The 27,559-nt window shown below is 36.0% G+C and overlaps 1 protein-coding gene across 2 annotated transcripts; it reads left to right on the top strand.

Annotated features, from left to right (window-relative positions):
- Positions 1-6: 6 nt before the first annotated feature.
- LOC105666978 (aminopeptidase N-like) lies at positions 7-27,559 on the top strand. 2 transcript variants are annotated; one of them, XM_048407879.1, is made up of 12 exons: positions 7-256; positions 1,252-1,788; positions 2,168-2,623; positions 3,146-3,329; positions 3,600-3,759; positions 9,552-9,633; positions 17,420-17,769; positions 19,399-19,676; positions 20,372-20,565; positions 25,853-26,158; positions 26,258-26,336; positions 27,056-27,559. In XM_048407879.1, the coding sequence occupies exons 2-12, from the start codon at positions 1,310-1,312 to the stop codon at positions 27,266-27,268; spliced, it is 2,781 nt and encodes a 926-aa protein (XP_048263836.1). In that variant the 5' UTR covers positions 7-256; positions 1,252-1,309; the 3' UTR covers positions 27,269-27,559. The 2 variants fall into 2 exon arrangements, with proteins under 2 accessions (XP_048263836.1, XP_048263835.1); XM_048407878.1 differs by having other exon boundaries at positions 7-1,017; positions 1,103-1,788.

The following is a 27,559-nucleotide window of genomic DNA, read 5'->3' as shown; positions in this document are numbered from 1 at the left end:
GTCAAGTATATTTAAAATGAATAAATATACGTGTACAGAATCCTTGATACAATATAAATCTCATTATCGTTCGTCGCGGAGATTGTAACCCCAAAATTTTCTACACTGACGTCACTTTAGGGGTCACATCGCCACCCTGGTAAAGAATTTCCAAAAACAATACCCCCACCATCTATTCCTTTGTCCTTGCATAGTATATAAACCCCGAATATTGACGACCAAGTTAGTCTAAACTGTGAGCCGATACTTGAACATTGTAAGTGGTACCCAAGGGTCTTGGACTCTTGAGAAATAAAGTTTTTTGTATCATCAAGAGAATTTATTTTTTACGTGACAAGATACTCGTTAATGTCGATACAAATAATTCGCAGCTAATCGCCTTATACTCTTATATTCTTATATTATCGCTCGCGATCGCGTCCGTATATTTATACTGATTGGAGGAGAGCCGGAACATTTAAATTTGTCGTTGTCCGACGGTTGCGCGTAGCGGTGACATTGTTTTGCCCGGAGTTTATTTGCTTTTACATTACTCATAATCTAACGGTCTCGACAATCTGAGGCAAAACCAGAACATGATTCGAAATGTCCTTTAACTCATGTTCCGCTACAAAATTATATGAAGAAAAACGATTTAAATATAAAAAAATATATTTCTGATGTAATAAAAGAGGTCTTCTTAAATTTTAGAGTTCTTCAGCATTAGAAAATTTGAGATATCGATGAAATGCCAGTATTTATTTTTCATTCACCGTGTTTTACATTATTTTACGCATTAAAGACCAAAATTGGGCGTTTACGTACGATTTAATTTATACACTTTTTAATCCATTTAAATTAATGAATTCCTTATTTTCCGACGATTTCGAGAAATTGTTACCAAAATATTAATTTCTATATCGATCGAAATATGAAAGTCATAATGATCGGAACTATTAAGGAAGTTATTAAGTTTTCTTCTTATCACTAAATCATTCGATGGATTACGCGTATACGATTCCATCTATATTTCTTACGGTATTATCTTCTCATTCGTATCTCATAAATATTTGCAAGCGAGCTGAAACGTTAGGTACAAATGTACATTGAAAATCTATCGCAGGTTGCAGACGATTCTGGTGTAGTATTTAATTACATACGCCCAAATTAACATTTCGAGTGATTTAGAAGTAAAGTCGAGTAAAGAAATTTCATCAACATTCACGAGCCGAAATAATAATATATAAATAAATAATATATTTTACAAAATAGAAAATAAACGAATTGTGTGTCTTCCAATGGATGCGCTTGTTTGCCGAATCGATCCAAAATGGCAAGAATATTGATACTGTTCCTTATCAATCTGATTTTCACGAATTTTCTACTTGGAGACGTGATCAGCTCTCAAGTCAACGAACCAAGCTATAAATTACCGGTAGAAGCCAAACCAAATTTTTATGAGCTAGATTTGACAGTGAATTTGAATTCAAATTTATCAGAAACAGACTTCAAATTTACCGGCGAAGTGAAAATCTACATTCTAGCTGAAATTCAGGATGCCCAGTCAATAACACTGAACATGAAGAACCTCACTGTAAAGAATATTATCCTGCACGATTTAAATAAAACCGCTATTAAGGTGAATAGTTTTACATCTGACGAAGTACATGAATTATTAATTATTACGCTTGACGAAAAGCTTAAGAAGGGAAACCAATACTTGCTTACTGTGAGCTATTCTGGAGTCGTAAACGATCAATTAAAAGGATTTTACAGGAGCAGATCTGCCGACAAAAATGGCAATCTAACGTAAGAATACCTTCTTATATAGTTCGCTAGTCATCTCTTAGATAAATTTTTCATTTTATATATATCCATTTATATTCATTTTGTAATTTCATTCATGTAATTTTTTATTGACACTCAAGAGAATTTTGATAATATTGAGTATAAGAGCATGATAAATAAAAGAAACCAATACAAGAAACAAACGCTGTTAGGTAGTTATGTAATATTATTTAAAATTAGTTAAATTGTTCATTTTGAATCTAATTGACCAGAAAATTTTGCACACCATCATTTCGCTTAATAACGCGTAAAGAATAATTACGACTAACTGTTGCATTTTCTCGCTCATTTTTTGCTCGAAACGATCAATATTTTCGAGAATTTTATTTTCATGTTGCAGATATGTGGCTGCGACTATTTTCGAGCCAACAGGTGCACGGTTAGCGTTCCCTTGTTGGGATGAGCCTGCTTTCAAGGCACGCTTCAACATTTCTATAACCCATCCGAAATCTTACCATGCGATTTCGAACATGCCTTCGTTGCCAGTTGAAGAACCAAAAGTGGAAAACGACATGAAGACAACTAAGTTCAAAACAACTCCACGGATATCCACTTATTTAGTGGCATTCATAGTCTCCAATTATGAATGCAACGGAGATGCTATGTTCAGAGTGTGTACTAAGCCACAGGCAGTGAATCAGACACATTACGCCTTAGAGAAGGGTAAAGAATTGCTAGGCGCTTTAAATGAATATACCGCCATCAATTTCACCCATTATGTACCAAAAATGGATCAGGTATCGCTGGAGGACTTTCCGCCAGGCGCTATGGAGAATTGGGGCCTCGTCACTTACAAGTAATTGTTGCAGCACGTAATCAATGTTGATCAAAACTACAATTCGATTTAACAGGTCACAGTTCAAATTTCAAGGGCGAACTCATCGAATTTTCGACCATAGCGTATAAGAGTTTTTAGGAATGGATGATGAATCAAACAAACAACATACCAGTAGAGTTTTAATGATGCGCTTTCATAAAACTAGAAATTTTATTTTTAAGAAAATCAAATGTCATGGCTTTTTGTCTACATAAGGTTTATACATATGTATATCTAGTTTAGAAATCAAATTCATCAACGAATAACGTTTACAACTGCTAAGCTACCGTTAAACACATTCATTTAAATTGTCCCAAATATAAAGAGCCTCGCCCTAAATTCCAGATTAAGAAAATTCTAAGTGCAAATCTCAGTGGCAGTAAATAAATTGTAAAAATAGTCATATCTCATGTATATATCTGCAGTTAATACAATATTAAAATCTAGTTAAAAAATATTATATTTTTGATGGCAGACTTCGATCGAAACTCTTTATTTCAGGGAGTCCGCTGTTCTTTATCAAGACGGTGTTACCACAACATATACGAAGCAAAGTATAACTACGATTATAGCTCACGAATTTACGCATCAGTGGTTTGGAAATCTTGTTAGTCCAGAATGGTGGACGTGGATTTGGTTGAATGAAGGATTTGCAAACTACTTCCAATACATTATTATTCATAAAGTAAGTGTAATAAATGTGTCTTCTACTTATAATCTATTAATTTGTTATAATAGAATTGTTATAAATTCGATAATAAATTTCTGTTGCATTCAAAATTTCAATTATCAGTTGCTTATATTTTATATGACTATTAACATAGCTATGCATTCTACGTATGTTTCTGACCTCTACATCAATTAACAACTAATATATCTTTCACCATTAAATTCTCGCCGAATACTTTAAACGTATTCTTGCATCATATCTAGTACATTTGTAATATATATGTAGGTACTACCCGAATGGCGATTAGACGAAGTGTTTGTCGTTGACAACATACAAGGAAACGCTTTCATTGTAGATGCAGGTGAAAATTCGCGTCCCATGAACATGGACGCGAACACGCCTGAAGAAATTAGTAACTTGTTCGACGATATTGCGTATCAGAAAGGTAAGAGGCTTTCTCAGTGTTATTAGAAGTAATTCCCAATACATATGTTCGAGAATATTCAGAGCAAAGTTCGACGCAACATTTTTAACATCAGATAAAAGATATAAACGAATACGATGTGACTATTAATAATTTCTATTTATTGGCAAATGTCAAGGGCAAGAGATAATAGGTACCTATGTATTTTATCAATTAATTAATATATTAAACCTTAAGCCAAAACATTATCTGGCAAAAATAAAAGGTGAGACTTTCGACAATAAATAGTTGAGAGACGTCCTATAACGGATCTGTTAGTAATTTTTACCAAATTTAAATTCTTCATGCGGAATCATCGAAATAAAATACGCACGTTGTTGCTCATGAAGTACAATACATACGCTATAATTCGCGAAAATATATGAACTCGTACGATTATATTGGTACGATTTATAAAAAGATCTATTGATAAAATATTTAAATAGAAAGTTACAAAATGTTTATTACAAGTATAGACTTTGCAAAGATTAAGCAAGTATTCCAACAGTCAATTATTCATTACATTATTTACGCTGTTCGTTATTTTTTACTTGCAATAAGTATATTTCTTGCAATAAATTACCTCTAATTATACTTTTGAGTTGATTACAAATTTTACCAACATAATCAGGTAGTTATGTTTCATCAATGTAATTTCAAAAAGGTTCGAATAACGGACACAATATATCTATCCATAATTTTCAAAAATTTTCTACGGCAAGTGTTCACATACTTTCATGAAGCACTTTAAGCATTCTAGTTCTGCCCGAGCAGCCGAGCTAAACGGATGTGCGAAACAGTGCTTCAGTGAAAGTGCGGCAAATGGAAGAGAAAGCGGTAACGTAATCAGCCATCGCCAAATAGTGGAAAATGCAAATTCCACCAATAAAAATTACAAGTAAAGGCGAAACATTCTACATAAATAGAGACACAAGCTCTACCATCCCAAGGCCATCAATAAACGAAGAACAAGGGTGTGCAGTTATAAGCGAAATAGACATGGAAACAATACACAACAATGATGAGAACTACGAACTAACCCACCATGAGGATAGCTGGAAGGTGGTAACTTCCAGCAAAAAACGAAAAGTAACACCATGCATAAGCTGTAGGAAAGCAATAGTAGCAGATAAGCAACAATGGCTACAAGAAATCAATCTCCGAAACTCATTTAGCGCGCTGCCAGAAGAGAGAGTAACAGATTCAGTTGAAAAACCAATAACCGGCATTGCAAAACCACCACCAATCTACATGGATGCTGAAATAATAGACCCTCCCCCCCTTGAACTACTAAACAACAACGCAGGGAAACTAGTACCATACCTAAAACAGCAGCACAAGAAATCAGAAACATAATCGAGAAAACAAAAAACAACAAAGTACCAGCAATCGACCTGATCAATGGCAAAATCTTGAAGAACCTTCGGCCATGAGCGATAAGACTAGTGACCATAATACTCAATGCAATATTAAAAATCCAATACTTTCCTAAACTATGGAAACTAGCACAGATCATAATGTTACCTAAACCAGGCAAAGACCCACACCAAACTGCATCTTACAGACCAATATCACTACTTCCAGTGTTTTCCAAAATACTGGTAAAAATAATATATGATCGCAAAAAATCGATAATAGAAAAGAAAAAATTAGTACCAGATCATGAATTTGGATTCCGAAACAAACACTCCACAGGCATCCACCTGTAGTATCGAGGAAATTTAGGTATAGATTTTTCCTCACACTATTTATAATTTGTAATTTATTTACAATAAATTAGTTATACAGATATTAATTAGACAGAAAACGATGGATGTTTAAGTTGAACTAAATGTAACACTCTTACCTTAATTCGACCGCTCTCGCAACTCGACAAGCTAACAACTCAATCTCTCAGCTACGGTAGTAAGTCACGCAACTTCACAACGCTAAGCACTCAATCTTTCAACAACGCTAACAACTCTCGCAACACGGCAATGCTAATAATTCTACTCTTCGACTCCTCGATTAACTCTGACCTCTCGACACACTCTCACTTCTCGATTAACCGCTCAACGCTTTCCGATCAACGGCTCAACGTTTCTCGATCAACAACTCTTTGAATTCAAATCGTCTCCCTCTATTAGCGTTATTTTAATCCCATCCTGTTAACACTCCGCAAGAACTAGGTGACTTTAGTCACATAGGCTTTTTCTCTGTGTAATAACAACCGAAGGACAGACGACACTGTTTTGATCGATCTCTAATCAGGTTTTTTTTCTTACGACACAACATTCAGCCATTCCTGACCATCACATCTGCCCTCAGAAGTGCTCATCTTCATTGCTCTCACTTACATCACTAACATCAACGATACACCACTTCATGTGGACGGCTGCAGTGGAAGTTGTACGCGGCCCCCCCGTGTTAGCCTTCTCGTTACACTATGTAGCGGATATTCTGCAGGACTTTCACCACGCGGCACGGTCCAAATGCACAGGCTCATTAACGAAATAATACTAGCACTAGAAAACAGACAATACTGCACAAGCCCTCTTTATGGACATAGAGAAAGCATTTAAGAAAATAAACAACAAAGGCCTACTACAAACAATCAGGAAACAATTCCCGGAACAAATGCACCAATTAATAAAATCTTACTTGAGCAGCAGAACCTTCGTAATAAAAATCAAGGACACATACTCTGAAGCTAAAGACATGAAGGTAGGGGTTCCGCAAGGAAGCGTCTTAATACCAATACTATACACATTATACACGGCCAACATACCAATAGCAAGCCAACTTCCAATAGCAAAATACTGATATTCGCGGACGACACAGCTGTACTAGTCATACACACTAACCCAGAATCAGCAGTCAAATTGCTACAAGAACATATCACAAAAATAGAAAAGTGTCTACAAGAAAAACAAATAAAAGCAAACCCCAATAAATGCAACCATATTACATTCACGCTACGAAAAAAGATACTACCAAACATCCTATTGAACGGCACGCATATAACACAAACAAAACAGGTCAAATACCTAGGACTCCATTTAGATACACAACTCACATGGAAACAGCATACTAAATCAGTAATAGACAAAAGATAGACAACGAGGAGACAAATGCATTGGCTAACAAGTCGAAAATCCAAATTAAGCATAGAAAATAAGTTAAAAATATCAAAACTATCATAAAACAAATATGGTCGCACGGAATACCACTATAGGGGACAGCAGCAATGAGCCATATAAACAAAATAGAGACAATACAAGCTAGCATTCTTAGAACAATAGTATACGCACCCTGGTATGTCAGAAACGAGGATATACGGAGGGACCTGGGAATACCAACAGTTAAGCAAGCAATCAGCAGTTATGCGGAAAGATATAAGGCAAGAATAGCAAGAAACTCGAACCAGCTAGCTGCGAAAACGATCAACACCTCAAACATGGAAAGAAGACTGAAAAGGAAACACCCAGCAGACCTCACAAGAAATATAATCTAGTAAAGAATTAAACAAAAGGAAGAAAAAAACATTCCTAATTAAAACTTGCCCTTAACAAATCAGCTCTTTTCGTGATCATAGACCAACCCATCACTAGCTTTCATCCGCCACAACATCGTCACTAAACTTCAATGATTTTTCATCTTTCGAACAGTTAACATCTCTTTACCAGGTTTCTATCCTTAGATCAGTCGCCTACTTAATTGTCAGCAATGTCGTTGCTGTTATTGTTCTGATTTTGGTTGTCCAAGGGTGGCGATTGGTTGTTTACTTGCACGTAGCTTCGACTACCAAAGGTGTTGGTGTTACTGTGATTAATGTTCATTGCGTGCTGTAAATTTGGTGTCGTCTGTATTCTATTGAAGGACCGATGGTACATTGTTGGGCCTGTCGGTACTTCGGCTTTCTCGCGACGTTGTTTATAGTTCTCCAGATATCTCTTAGGCCTTTCGTCTACTACAGTATCTTAAAATTTGAAATATGATAAGAAGTATTAGATTCGAATAACTATTGCTTGAATAAATTATATTATAAGTTTCAATTCATTAAATTATATTTTATGGAACATGATTTCTATTTCATTTATGACTACAGCTACAGACTACAGACTACATATGTATGCAGTTTGAGGATAAATAAGCTCTCTATAACATCTTGGTAAAAATTTTGTTAAAAAAATGTATCATAACTGGTTTCACTCCACAAATCAAATTAGTTGATTCCATATCTATTAGTTATTTATAAGTAATTTTGCAGTCATAATAATATAATACTAATACAGAATATCGTTATTATTTATTAACACATAATTATTACCTGTGATACTCTAATTAAATTGCAGGATACTTTTGAGTTCTAGTGGAGATACATTAGAATGGCGTTGATTATATTTCTTGAATATATTGTTAGTATGGCAATTAATTTATTAATTATTAATATTAATAATTTCTATGAAGAACAAACGTTCAAAGAGAATAATATCAAGCTACATAGCGCAGATTATTGAAACAAATTAATATCTTGTCTAACATCAATCTAACACAAATATGATAATGTAACATTGTAAATAGTAAGCAAACTTTTAATGGAAGAATGGACTTTAGAGGTGGAATTTCTTGAGGATTGTAGATTAATTTATTGAATATCTCCCTGTTCTTATGACAACATTTTCTCTAATCTAACGGAAATGATTTTCTAAGCTCAAGACGTTAATGTAAAGATGAACATCACAATCGCCAGATTTTCCAGTTCTAAAGCATTAGAAAAAAATAAATGAATTAGAAAAATCATTAATGGTGAAAATGCATTATTTGCTAATGGTATTTATAAGTTAAAAATTTTTTGCACGTGTCACGTAAAAATGACAGGAAAATAATAATAAAAAAATGTTGGTTTCTTGAACCAGAATTCGATATACCGTTATTCTATAATAAGATTATAAGTTTGCGATTAGACCGTTACCGAAAGACTGAAGCCTCGATCAAGACTCAGCCCTTCTAGATATTGGTTTATCTTATGCCTACATGTCGAATTCATATTCCTTTGGTTTGTGAGTTGGTGTCGTGTGCAAGGTAGTTCAGGTTTCTCGAGTCGGGTGTAGATATTTGTTGACGTTGCACACACATCGCATATAGAGTTAACTGGAAAAGAATCGTACCTACTGTTTTATTGCATTATATTGATATTATAAAATCTAAAAAATATAATTATTATAAAAGATTTTTACCATTATCATTTTTGCTTTAAGAAATATAATCGAATATGAGAACAAGGATATTTATTCAAAGACTAAAATATTATTATCAATATAATTTGCTATCTTACATCGCTCCTTGTAGTTAGAAGATTATCGTATAATTTAAAAAAGAATGATATAAGTCGACAATGGTCTGCGTAATATTCATATTTAGATATAATGGAACAGTGAACGGTCAATATCTTTTATTGCTGAATTTATTCAACATTTTTAAATGAAACATATGAAACGTACGCGACTCATTTGGTGAAGCATTTTTTAACATGAGAAATGCTTAAATTGAAAAGAATTTTTACTATTTCTCTTTTGCAATGCTTAATAACAATGCAATTAACAAAACTAAAACTAAAAAAAAAACAAATAAGATGCATATACAGATGTATATCATTTGATCCTGGAAGAAATCTAGATATTGTTTACATATGCATGTTTTGAATAATGAATAATAAACATAAATAATCGCTATTGAATAATGATCATGAATTATTTAAAACCAATCTCTAATGTGTATCCATATCTTTGCAGCGGGGTCAGTTATTCGAATGATGGCACACATCTTGACAGAAAACGTTTTCCACGAAGGTTTAAAGGAATACCTCAAGCAGAAGTACGTATATTTAAGTCATTTATATGATATATATGTCGGGTTTTCGTTAGAAATTTTAGGCGCGTAATAGTTAATAAGTTTAACGAAAGCTATCGACAATGTTCTTGGGTGCAATAACGAATCCACGGTCAACGGGAAAACTCTTTGTACAATAGAATATATTTTGTAGCACGCAGACACGTTAACTGAGAAGCTGGGTTACTTTCAGACTGACTGCCTAGACGATATCAGTAAACTCTCCAAGGTGATTTGCGATATATATATGTCGGGTTGACGTTAAGATTTGAGTTAGGGTTAGGGGCGTGAAACGAATCCCTATTTGCGCTAGACGTGATCATTATGCATTAGAGGAGATATTTACTAGTGCAAATATGATTATGATGGAATTGGACAAGTAATCGCGATAATTCGATACTCGAGAAGCTAATGACAATGATCCTAGGCTCAATAATGAATCCGCGGTCAACGGGATGACGAACTCTACTTTTCTTCAGCGTCTAAGTTGTACTCAATGTTAATGCATGGGGCAATCACTACGTATCTGAGAGTTACTTGAATCGTCTTTGAGATCGTACGGGAGAGTGGTTCTCCATCACGGTAAGGCTGTCGAGGAAAACTATGATGGGTGTGCCTAAGGGCACGAAATCATCGGATTCGTGGAGAAAAGCCTTCATTCGGAAAGTGAGGGAAATTGGCGTTACTGTTAATTGGTCAATTTCCATGTTGGTGGTTAGGGAAGGGTGCTAGCCGCCCTTAAGAGAACGTTCGAGAAGAGGAAGCGTCGTTCGTGAGAAAAGTAGATTTCTCCTATTTTCTCGTAGTTGGGACGAGGGCTGTTTGTCGGTTTGAAGAACTTTAGTTAAACAGATCTTAAGATTTATAGCCGGTCCTCGGGCTAGCTGAACATGTACTGTGGAGACGCGTCGACATCTGGTAATCATCTTACTCAAACAATAGAGTCTGCGTGTGGCGAGCCACGGGACAGAAATCGTTGAAATGTTTACCGTCGTGCCCCGTCCTAAGTATTTCTTTTAAGGAGAGCTATAGAGTTACTTCATGCCTTTGTTAGACAAAACGTTCATCCCTTGACCGCGACTACGTTCGGCGACTGGTTGTCGCCTCGAGCCCGAGCTCACTATCATAAATCTCAAATAAATACAGTCGAATCGAATGACAACAGTTTCTTAATTCGGCTATGGTGAAATCTAAATTACAATACTAGGGATCTTCCCAGAGTTCCGAAGGGAAGGTTCCAGTATTCTTTCATCTCCGACATATATATATGTAGTATGCAAATGGGTCTTAAGGAAAGGACAAGTAATGATGTTTTGATTTAATAAATGATATTCGAAGCAACGAAATGATTACAATGCTGTCATACGTCTCATTCTCATAGGCGGCTTTCGACTTACCGATTCACACTCTCCGGCTTCTACACTCGCTCGCTCTCGCTTCTCAACTCACACTCTGCACACCTTTTGCATCCGTTTTCTCCGGCTTCTCAACTACCTCTCCCTTTAGCGTCTCTTTGCCTTTTCCCGTCCTTCGGAACACGTGTCCCGAAACGTCCGTGTCCTTTCCACGAAACTACCCACTTAAAAAGACCCAACGACACATTGCTGTACCCGACGATGCCGCGGCTCTCACCACTTTGTTTACGATTCGGTCGATACCTTAGGCCTTTTGCCCACGATTCTACATATATATATATATCGGGTTGGCGTTAAGATTTGGGTTAAGGTTAGGACCGTGAAACGAATCCCCGGTTGGATTAGACGTTATCGTTATGCAATAAAGGAGATACTTACTAGGGCATATATGATTATGACAGAATTTGACAAGTAATCGCGATAATTAGATACTAGCGAAGCTAATGACAATAATCCTAGAGGTTCGATAACGAATCCGCGGTCAACGGGATGACGAACTTTACTCTTAAGTAGCGTCTAAGTTGTAATCAAGGTTGATGCACGGAGCAATCAATACGTATAAAAATGATACTTCAATCGTTGATAAGCTCGTCCAAGGGAGTGTCTCTCCGTCACAATGACGCTGTCGAGGAAAACTATGATGGGTGTTTCTAAGGGCACGAGATCATCGGATTCGTAGAGAAAAGTCTTCGTTCGGAGGGTGAGGGAAATTGACGTTACTGCTAATTGGTCAATTTCCATGTTCATGAACATCCTTAGAGAAGGATGCTAGCCGCCCTTGAGGAGGAGTTGCTAGCGGGAAGCGTCGTTCGTTTTTTTTTTATTTATTAGAATATTTACAATCAATTCTCGTTGAGAACTTTCAGTAACTTAATTTGGCATGATACAATGACATGGATTATAATAGTTTTATACTGTTGGTTCTAGTAGAAACTAAGGATTTAATCTAGAGGGTATTTCCATTTTAGTCTGCGGATCTGGTCCGTCGTGTCCAGTAGTTGGGTGACTAGTGGGTTGTGGTGGTTGTTGACTCTTGTGTTATATCTGCTTCTGGACTTGTGTATTTCTTCTTTGACTGTAGGTATCTTGAGGTCGCGGTGGATTGTTTCGTTGGTAACATACCAGGGTGCATTTAATAGGGATCTTAGCGTTTTCGATTGGAAGCGTTGGAGTATTTCAATGTTGGAGTTACTTGCTGTTCCCCATAGTTGGATTCCGTAGGTCCAGACAGGTTTTATTACGGCCTTGTAGAGGATTATTTTGTTCTGTATGTTTAGTTTGGAGCGTCGGCCCGTGAGCCAATAGAATTTTCTTAGTTTTTCCTTTAGTTGCTTTGTTTTTTCCGAGATATGTTTTTTCCAAGTTAGCCTCCTGTCCAGGGTCATGCCCAGGTATCTTACGGAGTCCTTGCTTGGGATTATTGTGTTGTTAGTGGTGACCTGGGGGCAGGTTTGTTTTCGGAGCGTGAAGGTTACATGGGAGGATTTTTTATCGTTTATTTTAAAACCCCATTTTTGGAACCACTTTTCCATGGAGTTGAGACTTCGCTGGAGAGTGGATGAGGCAATTGCCGGGTCTGCGTGGGTAGCTAATAGTGCTGTGTCGTCGGCAAATGTTGCTATTGTTACCTCGTATGATATCGATAAGTCGGCAGTGTAGATGGAGAACAGTAGGGGTCCGAGGACACTACCTTGGGGTATGCCGGATTCTATTGGGAATGTTGCGGAAGAGGCGCCTAGGCATTTAACTATGAATTGTCTGTTGGTTAGGTAGGATTTTAAGATGGAGTAGTATGGATGGGGTAGGATCTTTTTGATCTTGTAGAGTAGCCCTTCATGCCATACTTTGTCTGGGAGTGTTTTCAATTCTTCTAGGAGTGGAAGGAGACGATTCGTGAGCATCCTCTCGAATAGTTTAGACAGGGTAGGTAAAAGACTGATTGGGCGATAGGAGGTGGTTTCATATATTGGTTTACCGGGTTTAGGGATGAGGGTGATCAGTGAGATTTTCCAAGCCTTGGGAAAGTGTTGAAGGCGGAGGGTAGCATTAAAGATTGATGCGATGAGTACAATCCCTTTTATGGGAAGTTCCTTGATTGCTTTATTTCCTATTAGGTCGTGACCTGCTGCTTTCTTGGGGTTAAGGCGACTGATTGCTTCTATAATCTCTGCAGAAGTGAAGGGTTCAATAGGAGGGGACATTTGGAAGGGAGTGTGCAGGTATTCGGTAACGGCTGCAGCAGCTACGGAGGAATGGGGTTTGAATACTTCAGACAAGTGTTTGGCAAATAGGTTAGCTTTTTCTATAGGGCTACGCGCCCATCTGCCTTGAGGGCGGCGGATTGGAGGTATTATTTGTGGGGGGCGCGTGAGTTTCCCGCAGGCCTTCCATAGTGAGTAGTTGGAGTCGGCTGTGGGGGACAAGCTGGCGAGATATTTGTGAAAACAGTCATTATTGTAGTTTTTTATGGTTTTGGATAGTTTTCTAGTTGCGTTGTTTAGTTTGCGTTTGTCCTCCGGTGTTCTATGGGTCTGCCATACTCTTCTTAGTCTACGTTTTTCTGCTATTTTTTTTAATATGTACTGGGGATATTCGTATTTGCTGATGGACGTTTTTGCCGGTGTGGAGAAGCGGATAGCGTTTATTATGCTCGTGTTTAGGTATTCCGTGGCTGCTTCGATTTCTTCATTGGTTTTTAGTGAAGTTGAGGTTGAAGTTGTGTGGGTAGAGACTTCTCTAAAGAGCTACCAGTTGGTGTGTTGGTTATGAATGGAGCCATTAGGTGTATTCTCGATGATAGTTGAACTGACTGTTACTATCACAGGGGAGTGATCAGAGGAGAGATCAGCCGAGGAATTGATTTGGACGTGTCTTGACGAGATATTTTTAGTTATGAGGAAATCAAGGAGATCGGGTATTTTGTTTGTGTCGATGGGCCAGTCTGTGGGTTCGTATGTGGTAAGGTAGTTGAGGTTGTTGGTTATTATGCTGTTGAGGAGGTTTTTGCCTCTTACTGTAACCAGTCTGCTGCCCCATTAGGTGTGTTTGGCGTTGTAGTCTCCTCCAGCTATGAATCTATTGCCCAGGGTGTTCAGGAATCTGTCAAAGTCTTCTTTGGCGATGGAGTGTCTGGGAGGACAGTATACAGCTGAAGTGGTGATCGTACCATGACAGTCTTCTATTGCTACGTTTGTTGCTTGGAGGTAGTCTCTCTGGAATGGTGGAAGTTCGTAGTGCTTGATGTTTGATTTGATTATGATTCCGGTGCCGCCGTGGGCCTTTCCGCTGGGGTGTTGGGTGTTGTAGAAGTTGTAGCCGTGTATTTTGAGGTAGTTTTTGTCGGTGAAGTGGGTTTCGGATATGAGCATCACATCGATTTGCTGTTGTTTTAAGAATAGTTCTAGTTCAAATTTGTGCTGAGCTAGACCCTTGGCGTTCCACAGAGCTATTCGCATTGGTTTTATTTTGCTTCTGTGCGTATGAATTTGTCCATGAAGAGTGTGAGTAGTGACAGCAAGTTGTTAATTTGCTCAGTTTGCTTCTCGATAAGTTTTTCGAGTCTGGTGATGTTGTCTGTGTTTTGTGGGGTGGGAATTCTATTTTCTGTGTGTGCACTGTGGGTTTTCGATTTGTTTACGTTTCTTTGTGTTGCCTGCGCATAGGATACTGATGGTGAGGTGAGTTTTTGGGGTCTAGGTTCTTGTATGGTAATCTCCTTGGTTCTCAGTTTTGGATACTTAATATTATGTAGCGTTTTATAGGCTGAGCATCCTTTGTAGTTCGCAGGATGCTCTCCTTGACAGTGGATTGACTTAGCGGGGGTTTCAGGGGATTTAGTGCATTGGTCAGTGGGGTGATTACCTGCACATTTTACGCACCGGAATTTATGATTGCAGTATTTCTGCATGTGGCCGTACCTTTGGCACCTTTTACATTGTACTATTTCTTTCTTTATAAGAGGTGGTTCGAACTTAACTATGGAGTTCATCAGCCGGTTGACGTTGTAGATTTCTTTGTTGTTCCCTTTTTGTTTTAAATCTATGAAGAATAGTGATAGTGGGTTTTTTGAGATTCTATGTTTAATGTTGCTTATGTTTGTTACCTCATGGCCAAGATGGCTGATATGTGTGGAATTTAGCGTTTAACGTTTTTAAAAGCTTGGTTAACTTTCTATAGGCGTCTGGGTGGGTCGGCAGAATTTTCACGTGGTTGTTGTTAATCTTTAACTTGTAGTCCTCTTTGCTGATGTCTTTTTCAATAGTCCTTATCATTGACTGTATGTCGATTACGTCGTCAATGAATATTGGTGGGGGAGGGGGAATTCTTTGAATATGGAGATTATTTACCTTTTCCGTTGTATTCATGGAGTCTTCCGTAGACTCCAGTATTGAGAATCTATTGAAGGTGGTCACCTGGCTGGCTGGTGGTTTAGTTTGACTCTTGTTCACATTTGTCTTGGTTGGTTCCAGCTTGCGTTTTTTCGTGTGATGGTCGTTTACCAGGATAGATGTGTTGCCCCCTTGCCACGGGGGAGGAAAAATGGCGATGTTATAATTTAGCTCCGGAGAGCCTGTTGGGAATGATAGAGCCATCATCGAGCTAGTTAATTCAGTGTGAAAGAACTAGTCGAGAGGCTGTTAACCCCTGGCTAGGTTAGTTGGATTCGCTTTCGACAGATGGGCGTCACGTGGAGTTTTGTGAACTTCACAGAGCACTGGACATACGTCTGCACGTCTCGGCACTCAGCAACTGGATGGTCACGTGCTGTTTTGTGGACTTTGCAGGGCACTGGACACGCGTCTGCACGGCTCGGAACTCATCAGCGAACGGAAGCGTCGTTCGTGGAAAAATAGATTTCTCCTATCTTCCTGTAGTTGGGACAAAGACTGTTTGTCTGTTTGAAGGACTTTAGTTAACTAAATCTTAACATTTATAACGGGTCCTCAGGCTAGCTGAACATATACTGTGGAGATGCGTTGATATTTGGCAATCATCTTACCCGAAGGATAAAGTCTGCGTGTGGCGAGCCACAGGATAAAAGCCGTTGAAATGTTTACTGTCGCGTGCCGCTACGACTATTTCTTTTAAGGGCAGTTATAGAATTACTCCATGCCTTTGTTAGGCAAAACGTTTATCCCTTGACCGCGGCTACGTTCGACGACTGGTTGTCGCCTCGAGCCCAAGCTCAGTATCATAAATCTCGAACAAATACAATCGGATTGAATGACGACAGTTGCTTAATTACGGCTATGGTAGAATCTAAATTACAGTATTAAGGAGTTTTCCCAAACTTCCAAAGGGAAGGTTCCGGTGTTCTTTCGTCTCCGACATATGTATATATATTGCGATGTTCATATAAATTAGATCGCACATTACAACATTCATGCAAAAAAAAAAAAGAAAAGAAAAAGTTATCAATATTTTTGACTAACAAAATCTACAACGTAAATCTTTACGAATTTATATGTCTACAGACAAAAGGTGTATTTGTAAGCAATTGTATAGGATGGTAACGTTTTAACCTCTTCGATCCGACCTTTTCCTATTTTGATTCTATTTTTTTCCATCCTAGAAAGTAAGTACCAAGCTGGGCATGAATGTACATCAAACTTAAAACTTATATTTCTTTCAATTTTTAAAATTGGGGCGTATGAGATCCAGCGGCTTTTTTAGATGGGACATGCATACGTGTTCCAGTAAAGATAAGTAAGGTTAAACACTCACGATCTTTTGTCATTGTATTATGCCGACTGCTTATTATATATGTATAGATATACATATTTATAAATCTATCATTTCTTATCATACATAATATTTTGTATAGAATATTTTGCAAACGGGAATCTCGCAACTCATACAGATTGTCTTTGTCCTTTGTTTTGACATCTTTCCATATTCTGCTTTCATACATATTGTAGATACGTATATTTAGCATTTTCCGCAAGTCTTCCATTACTACTCCTGTTCTAGTACCTTTTTCGCGATTAAAATATACAATTACAACCTCGATTTAGGAATAAAAATGGAAAACCTAATGGGATATATGTATCCAAAAGAAGCACACGTACTTTCTACTCTCAATAAGATCAATAAAAAAAAAAGATTTAATAATATTTAAACACAATAGGTAAGTTACGCTATGAACTGAAAGAATACGACAACAATTTTTAGAGTATCGTTCAATTACTCATAAAAAACACTGTGACTCTACAGTCATATACACTTCCCAAATAAAAATTAAATATTTGTAAACATTTTTCATTTAAAAGATATTTACATATGTTTGTTATTGGTTTTTCAAGTTTCTGTCTTTTGTTATGCCGACAAATCATATTAACGAGAGATAATTTTTGCAGTGCAGAGAATGTTGCAAATTCGACAAATCTTTTCGAGCATCTTGGAAAGAATAAAAAATGGGATGGAGCTTCGTTCGGGGAAATCATGGACGGATGGGTGAACAACGCAGGATATCCGGTTGTGAATGTGAAACGAAACCATGACAATGAACTGCAGTTAAGTCAAGAACGATTTTCATTTTATGAAACTAAAAATGACGCAAACTGGTGGGTGCCTATAACTTACGTGAAGTCGTCCAGCATGGACTTTAATAATACATCTCCAATTATGTGGTTAAAACCAGGCCGTAATGAAACGATAAAGTTTAATAAGACAGAGAAGTGGATTATTGTGAATACCCAGCAAGCAGGTGTGTAATATTGGCTATATTTAAGAATGTCCAGTATAGTAGAATATGATTATCATCATCAATTAATGGGAGATTTTGAGGTGATTCCTTGTAAGATTAAAATATAACAATGAAATCAATACATTTTCATTGTAGGGTTTTGATCCTATTTAGTTTTAATATTTATAGAATACGTAGCTGAAATTATAACCCTATTAAAAAGTATGGGACCATTTCCTTCCAACTAATAAATTACAACAACTAATACAAATACAACAGTAGTAATACATGAAATAACATATTTCTTTTTACGTTTTATTGGGCACTATATTCGTCACATTATCTATGATTTCGCACAATTTCTACGCAACATAACATATTTTCGAACACGTAACAAATTAAATACGTAAATAGTTCCAAAGCGGAAACATACCATATTACACAAACCATATAAAAATTCAAGAATTCCAAAGATCTAAAAAATTTTTTTTTGTTTATATGGATGAAATACGCTGAATATACATATATTGACATTTATTACTATAGGTTTAACATCAATAATTTTCATTTTAGAATGAAATATGCTTAAAAATAATAAATATCCTGACACGATTAATGTGAAAAATGAAGAAATGGCGCGTTTCATGGTTATATATTTCCAATAATCAAGTTTGTGTAGTATAACTGTTGTAGTACTAGAAAGACTTAATTAAAAATTCCTATACTCATATACACGATCAAATTACTGATTTTGAAACAAGAATTTAGGAAGTAATATTTAGTCAGTGAATTTTCTAATTCTTTATTTATTCATTCTCTATTTTTCCTCCAATAAAAATTAAATTATCCATTTTTAGTATCATCTTTTGCCCTATGAAACTATAAATAGAATATAAGTCCCTTTTTAATAAATAGATTTGAAGAAAATTTAATACATAACTGTTTTGAAACGATTAACTAAAACATACACAATACAAAATAATTTTAACTTTTTGAATAATAAACTGGTGCTTAAGTTACTGCCTAGAAAAAAACAAATTATTTTTATGCAAGAATTTATAGTGATTTAATTACGAACCAATAATTAAAACTTAAATTGATTGAGTTTTCAATTTCGTAAACTATAGTTGCTGTGAAAACTTATGAAATATTTACATAATTAACAACAACATGTTTATGTAGTAGTTAGAAACAACATGTTTATTATTATGTTCCTTTGTAAAAATTGCAAATTCAAATTTCGAGGTACGAAGCTTACAAATCTTGAAAAAGTATTCTTATAAATATTTCAATACAATAATAATTATCGTAGCTTTAAGTGTCATAATAATTTAATATTTTAATATATAAATCAGACAATTACAACATGTTCTTAATTTATAATTGTGTTATCTGAAAAATCAACAATTTTTAATGGTTTAACTACTTTGTAAAAAAATTCAAATATTTATAATACTGTAAAAGTGTATCTTAACGTTATAAAAAATGTGTATGTATTATATTTATAATTAACTAAATTTTTTAAAAAGCGTGCAATATAATTATGCCAACCGTTATTATAAATATATCTGAATTGGTCTAATCTTTTGCAAAATGGACAACACACACATACTTTCATTTTTTAATTATTAATTGCTCGGTTTGTTTTAGGTTATTATCGCGTGAACTATGAGCCAGAAATGTGGAAATTGTTGTCGATGCAGCTGAATTCGGATAACTACGAGAATATCCACGTCTTGAACCGTGCTCAGTTAATCGATGACGCCTTAAACATGGCTCGTACTAACCGATTGAACTATACGGTTGCATTGACACTCACACTTTACCTTGAGAGAGAAACTGATTACGTGCCTTGGCATACTACTTTCAGGAATATACAATTCTTGCACAACATGTTACGTACTTCTGAGCAATATAATAATTTCATGGTATACATATATTTATAACACGACATGACTTAAAGAAGCTAAATATTTTAATTCATAATTTTTGATATATTTTATTCATTTTGATAATTATATAGTCGAGTTGGTAATATAAGTCGAGCACGTATGAACTATTTTCCTATAATAGTTATGTTAATAACGGCTATTCTATTGGTGATAGAGAAATTGTTTTTAATTATTTCTAATTTATAGAATTATTAACTTAGTATATTTTAAAAATTAAGTTTTTAATTGACTAAACAATATAGTAGTCATATATCATTATACACACGATGAAAAATGGCTATAAGTCATCTTTTCTAATGTAATTTTTGTCCAACCATTCTATGAGAAGCAGCCTCCGAATATTTATGCAAATTCATATTTTTATGAACACAACTAAAGGATTAAGACCCAGGCGGAAATTTAATTTACCTATTAAATACTAAACCGAATACTGTACTTTGGATATTATATAGATTTTTACATATTATGTTCATTCATAATATTTACGGCCTTGCACGTTTTCTATTTTAAAACAGACAATAGGCAATTTTACACAAAAGATAGTAGGCAGAAAAAATCGAATTTACGTAATGAGACGGATGCACATATTATATTCCTTCCGAAAGATCTTTTTACTCTAATGTAACCAATTTTTCTATTTCTGTTTAAATAATAGTTCAAAATCGTTGCAGAGTTATATTCGAAAAATAATGAAATCCGTGACGGGTCAAGTGAGGTATGAGCCGTATCAGAAAGGCGAGGAGCCCCATATCGTGAAACTTCTTAGGGTAGATGCAATGGAATGGGCCTGCAGAGCTGGTGTTGACGAATGCAAAAGTTATACCAACAGAGAGTTCAACGCATGGTTAAGTAATTCCAGTAGATCGTAAGTTGCTATTTTTGCTCTCACTTGTTTCTTTTTTAATCTTCCCTACCTTTGATCGTTGACTTATTCACAATAAATGAAGATTTATCGAAAGTGTATATCATTTTCAAATCTTGCGATCATATTGTTTTCCAATTGTTAAACGTAAATGCATTGTATTGAATAATGACGATTGCCATAATTATACGAAAACTTATGTATCACGCGGTAGTGAAAGTTAATTAGGGAATATATATAGTATCTTAATGGGCCTTTGAGGAAGGACAAGTAATGATGCTTTATTTGGAGTTAAGTTTTAATTTAACAAGCAATACTCAATACAACGATCTGATTACAATATCGTCGTACGTCTATCATACTAGGCTCTCAACTTCCCGATTCATACTCTCCGGCTCCTCCACTCACACTCTCCGTCTTCTGCACTCACTCTCTCTGACTTCTCAACACTCTGACTTCTCGCGTCCCTCTGTCTTTTTTTTTTGCTCCACCACGCATGTGTTCTGCAAACACCCGTGGCCAGGGTCACGTAGGCCTTTTCTATGAAACTATTCCATTCAGTTCCGCCTGTGCAAGCGACCTAAACGAACGTACGAAACAATGCTCCAGAGAAAGTGCGGCAACAGGGAAAAGAAAGCGGCAAAGTAAACGCCCATTGACAAAACGTGGAATCATGCAGATTCCACCAATAAAAGTAACCAACTCAGGAGACACATATTTTATAAATAGAGCTACAGACTCTACATATCCAGAAAAAAGGCGATAACGATCACAAGCCAACGACGGGGACAACGAACCAACACACCACGAAGAAAGCTGGACGGTGGCAACATCCAGCAAAAAACGCAAAGTAACCCCGTTCGCAAGCGGGAGGAAAACCAAAACACTAGAAAAAAGACAATGGCCTCAGGATATCAAACTGCATAATTCATTTAGCGCACTGCCAGAAGAGACAGCAACGGACCCAACGGAAAGTCCGACAACCCCCATTCTTCAACCACCACCAATATACATAGATGTGAAAATGATAAACCCCCTCGTTGAACTACTAAACAACACTGCAGGGAAGATAACTATGTTATCAAACAGATAAAAATAGACCAGATGGAAGTGCAAACCAACACCCCAGAAATATTCAGAAAAGTGACAAGATCACTAAATGATAAAAACGCAGCGTATCACACCTACCAGCTCAAAACCGACAAAAGCTACAAAGCAGTAATCAGGGGATTACATGTAAAAACTAATACCGACAAAATAAGCGAAGAACTTGCAAAAATCGGACACCAGGTAAGGTCAATAACAACATAAACAAGTATGATACCAAACAACCATTACCGCTATTTCTAGTCGAACTAGAACCTAGAAACAATAACAAAGACATATACGATATAGAAAAACTACTAAACACAATAGTAAAAGTGGAGCCACCTAGACATAAAAAAGATATTCCACAATGCATATAAGGTGTCAGCAATACGGCCACACAAAAAACTACTGCAATAGAACCCCGGCATGCGTTAAATGCGCAAAAAATCATTTAACGATATACTGCCCATCCACGGGGAAAATAGAGGAAGTTAGATGCTATAACTGCAACGGAAAACACCCAGCCAGCCATAAAGGTTGTGAAGCTAGGAAACAATTACCATGCAAACTGTTCCCGCCTCTACGAAATAGGGCATACACTAACACACAAGTCCAACAGAACACCACAAAACCCCAAACAATACCAAATAAACACTAAACACATCAGCACCAACACCACTGGTAGTCTAAGCTACGCTCAAGTAACTAGCCAATCGACACACACAGACAACCAATACCACAGCAATAGTAACAATGACACTGCAGAAATCAAAGAACTGCTCAAACAATCCACAGAGAACACCGAAATGCTAACCAGAATGATAAGCGAACAAAACGCAGTACTCAGACAGCAAACCCAAAAAATCACAGTCATGCTACAACTACTTACAAACGTGCTAAGCAAAAAATAAAAATGGACACTCTAAAAATAGCAGCCTGGAACTCAAACGGCTTGCAACAACGGGCCCTCGAAATTAAAACATTCATATACAATAACAATATAGACATACTACTTGTCTCAGAAACACACTTCACTACAAAAAGCTACTTGAAAATACCATACTACACCATATATGATACCAAACACCCCTTGGGAAAAGCGCACGGAAGGACAGCAGTGATAGTCAGAAACGATATCAAACATTATCTACACAGCCAAGTTAACAAAGAATATTTACAAGCAACCACTGTTACAGTTCAAACTAGCAGCAACTACTTCCAGTTGTCAACAGTATATGTGCCTCCGCGACACAAAATAACAACACAAATGTGGGAAGAATACTACAACTCAAAACACACGCTATGGGGATCAAGAAACACTACACCTCGAGGCAGAACACTGGAAAAATACATTAGAAATAATAACCACAATATATTATCTACAGGAACACCGACATATTGGCTGACTGACCTGAACAAAAAACCAGATCTTCTGGACTTTGCAGTTAGAAGGGGAATAAACACAAACAAACTAAAAATAACACACAACCTCGAGCTCAGCTCCGATCATACACCCATAATGATAGAATACAGAAACAAACCAATACTTTATAGCAAACCAGAAACACTATGCAATCAACCCACCAAATGGCAAACTTTCAAAGAAATAATAGAAAGCAAAATAAACTGGAACATCCCGTTGAAAACTCCTGAACACATAGAACAGGCAGTAGCAACATTGACAGCAACTATTCAAGAAGCAGCAAGGACAACCACTACAACCGAATCAACCAGCAGACAAACAATAACAATTCCGCAAGAAATACACTACAAAATTAGAGAAAAAAGGAAAGCAACAGCAAAATTGCAAAAACACAGAACTTGAGAAAACAAAAAACACCTAAACAAACTTGCAAAGGAAATAAAAAACTAAATAAAGGAGCACAACAATAACGAATTCGCAAAGTTCATAGGGACACTCTCTACACACGAGAACACCAACTACTCCCTATGGAAAGCCACGAAAAAGATAAAGAAGCCAATAATACCCGTCCCAGCAATCAGAAAAGCAGATAACACATGGGCAAGAAGCAACGAAGAACAAGCTGAAGAATTCTCCAACCACCTCTGCAACACATTCACACCACACATTATCAACAACAGCAACCTCAAAAGCCATACGGAGGAGGATGCGCAAACCACTATTATCACAACCGACAACGAGTACACCATAAAACAACAGCACAAGAAATTAGGAACATAATCGATAAAACAAAAAACAACAAAGCACCAGGAATCGACCTAATCAATGGTAAAATCTTGAAAAACCTTCCGCCAAAAGCGATAAGACTAATGACAATAATATTCAATGCAATACCAAGAATTCAATACTTTCCCAAACCATGGAAACTAGCACAGACCAAAATGTTACCTAAACCAGGCAAAGACCCACATCAAACTGCACCTTACAGACCAATATCACTGCTTCCAGTATTTTCCAATATACTGGAAAAAATGATATATGTCCGGATAAAAACAATAATAGAGATAAAAAATTTAATACCGGAACACCAATTTGAATTCAGAAGCAAACACTCCACGATAGAGCAAATGCACAGGCTTATAAACGAAATAATAGTAGCACTAGAAAACAAGGAATACTGCACAGCCCTCTTCATAGGCATAGAGAAAGCATTTGACAAAATAAACCATGAAAGCCTACTACAAACAATTAGGAAACAATTCCCGGAGCAAATACACCAATTAATAAAATCTTACTTGAGCAGCAGAACCTTCGTAATAAAAATCAAGGACACACATTCTCAAGTTAAAGACATCAAGGCCGGGGTACCACAAGGAAGCGTCCTAGGCCCAATACTATACACATTATACACGACGAACATATCAACAACTACCAACAGCACAGTATTGACATTCGCGGACGACACAGCTATACTAGTCAGGCATACGAAAACCAGAAACGGCAGTCAAAATACTGCAAGAACATATCATAAAAATAGAAAATTGGCTACAAGAAAAACAAATAAAAGCAAACCCTAATAAATGCAACCATATTACATTCACGCTACGAAAAAAGATACCACCAAACATCCTTCTGAACGGCACGCATATAACACAAACAAAACAGGTCAAATACCTAGGACTACACTTGGATGGAAACTACATACTAAATCAATGATAGAAAAAATACAGAAAACAAGAATACAAATGCATTGGCTAACAAGTCGAAAACCCAAATTAAGCATAGAAAATAAATTAAAAAAATATAAAACGATCATAAAACCAATCTGAACGTACGGAATACCAATACGGGAGACAGCAGCAATGAGCCATGTAAACAAAATGGATATAATACAAGCTAAAATCCTTAGAACAATAGTAAACGCACCATGGTACGTTAGAAATGATGACATACGGAGGGACCTGGGAATCCCAAAGGTCAGGGAAGAAATTAGCAGATACTCAGAAAAATACAAATCAAGAATAGCAACACACCCAAACCGGCTAGCTGCGGAAACGTTCAAAACCATAAACATGGACAGAAGGATAAAAAGGAAGCACCCAACTGACCTCATAAAGGATATAATCTATCAAACGCGAAGATGGTACCCCGCTGGGGGTAGCCACCAACATGTTAATATAACTGTTAAAAAATTCTACCAGATGTCCAAATTGGACAAATTGTGAATTTCAATAAATAAATATATATAAAAAAAAGACTATTCCATTGAAGGACCGACGACACATTAATGGACCCGACGACGCCTCGGCTCTCACGACATTGCTTACGGTTCGACCGATATCTTTGGCCTTTTTGTCCACGATACTATATACTATATACTATATATATATATATATATATATATATATATATATATATATATATATATATATATATATATATATATACAATATATAAATATATAATATATAATATGTATATAATATAAATTACTGACTGTATTCCGTTTTCTATATCATTTCCCATCGATAGAATATTTCTTATGATTGAGAGAAATAATCGTTAATTAGTATGAGTTATTCCTGTTTTCAATTGCATGCTAAAAGTTTCTTTGAAACACTAGAAACCTATTTTTTCGATTGAAACGAAAGCAAGACGTTGAGTCACAAAAAATGGTGGATCGAAGCAGAATTAAATGATATTGCCGATATTGAGATAGTCAATATGTATAGTGCAAAATGAATTTTTTTAACAAAAAAGTAATTACTTTATTTACAGATTCGACATTGACTTGAAATACAATATTCTCTGCGACGGAATAAGATCTGCAAATAAAGAAGCGTGGAACTACACTCTGACCGAATTCTTGAAAACGGAGAACGAAGTCGAAAAAAATAGTTTATTTTCTCTCTTGGCTTGTTCCCAGTCAGTAGATCTTCTGAAGGAATACTTGCACATGTCCATTCAGGAAAACGCAACTGTGACATTTGATAATGCAGTTCTAGATGTAGTGTCTCAGAACGCAAAGGGTGTCAGCATTGCTCTCGAAGTGCTCACCAACGAAGTTGAGAAGATAAAAAAATTGTAATTAACAATTGGTATTCTTTTCATCGTTGAGAATCCGATCAAATAATATAGAGGTGTGATTGATTCGGTATAATCTATAAAACTTTTCAATTTCAGGAACAAAGCCGAAGACATCATCATATCGAGTGCTGACATAATTGCAGGCGCTATTACAAATGAGGATCAATTTATACAGGTACGATAACGTTTAATTAAAATATGTTAACTTTAAAACTTTATTTTAATTCGTCTTACTTTAATTAAATGCATTGATCGATCTTTATCACAAAATGAATTTTAACAAATCCTCCAATGTAATTTTTCTTTTTCCTTATGGAAATATGCTCTTATTGTCGTTTTTCATGCACTCATGCGTTTCCTTTGTCTGATCTAACTTATAAATGTTGTCAATCATTTTTATATGACAAGAGTAGAATTGAAAAGGACATCATGGCTAATCAATATATTTGACGTATACTTTGGTTATTATGTTCTTACAAAGAATCGCTAGTACAATAGCCAACAGTGAAAAGAGATACAGAATGAATCCGAGGAAAACTTCTACGAACAAATGTTTAAAAGTGCTATACACAATTGTCGTAGTATAAGAAAGTTTCATAATTATAATGTAAAAGCACATACAAAAGATATGATGAGTTGATATATCAAAAGATATAAAGGTCCTCAAAATAGGTAATAGATTTATGAAATATTATAAATGATTATAATCAAGGATATATTCAAAATTATAGCATTCAACATTTTTTATACATTCAATAACTGGTTATTGATTGTGGTTCTCCATTATATAGTAATAACTTAAACTTCATACTTGGCAATATATCTATTATCATTTTGAGTAAGATTCCCCAGTTAATAATAATTAATAGTATGCAATAATTTTTTTCTTGACAGTTAATTATGTTTGTGGCGAAGGAGAGATTTGAACCAGACATTGTTCAGACTATCTTATTGAAGGCAACCAGAAATTTGGTATGGCTTAACATCCATCAAGAAACCATTGATAACTGGTTGTACACTCACAGGGACTACTCCAACTCCTCCAGTTCGCTGACGTTTGAAACGCTTCTCATTATATTCTCAATACTTATTACGAGATTTTACTAAAAACTTATTCAGTTGAACTGTAGTTAGAATGTATTTAATTGGTTCATCGAGCATCCGAGGCGCATAAAAATACAGCCAAGTATTAGAACAAATCGAGAATGATCATCTGTATAGAATGCATTAACACGATCATGGAATCAATGATTCGGTAGACAAATACGATATACAATCCGTGAAGATTTGGAATATTATTATAATTTAATGTGTAATAATGATTGTAGGGAATGATGTTTGGTCCAAATATATTTTTAGACTATGTCAAAAAATGTATAATAAAGATTGAAATCTTAA

The sequence above is a fragment of the Bombus terrestris genome, chromosome 7 (genome assembly GCF_910591885.1).
Source record: "Bombus terrestris chromosome 7, iyBomTerr1.2, whole genome shotgun sequence".
NCBI classification, from domain to species: domain Eukaryota; kingdom Metazoa; phylum Arthropoda; class Insecta; order Hymenoptera; family Apidae; genus Bombus; species Bombus terrestris.
Note: the sequence above shows the minus strand (reverse complement) of the source record. Positions and strands in the feature narration are given on the sequence as shown.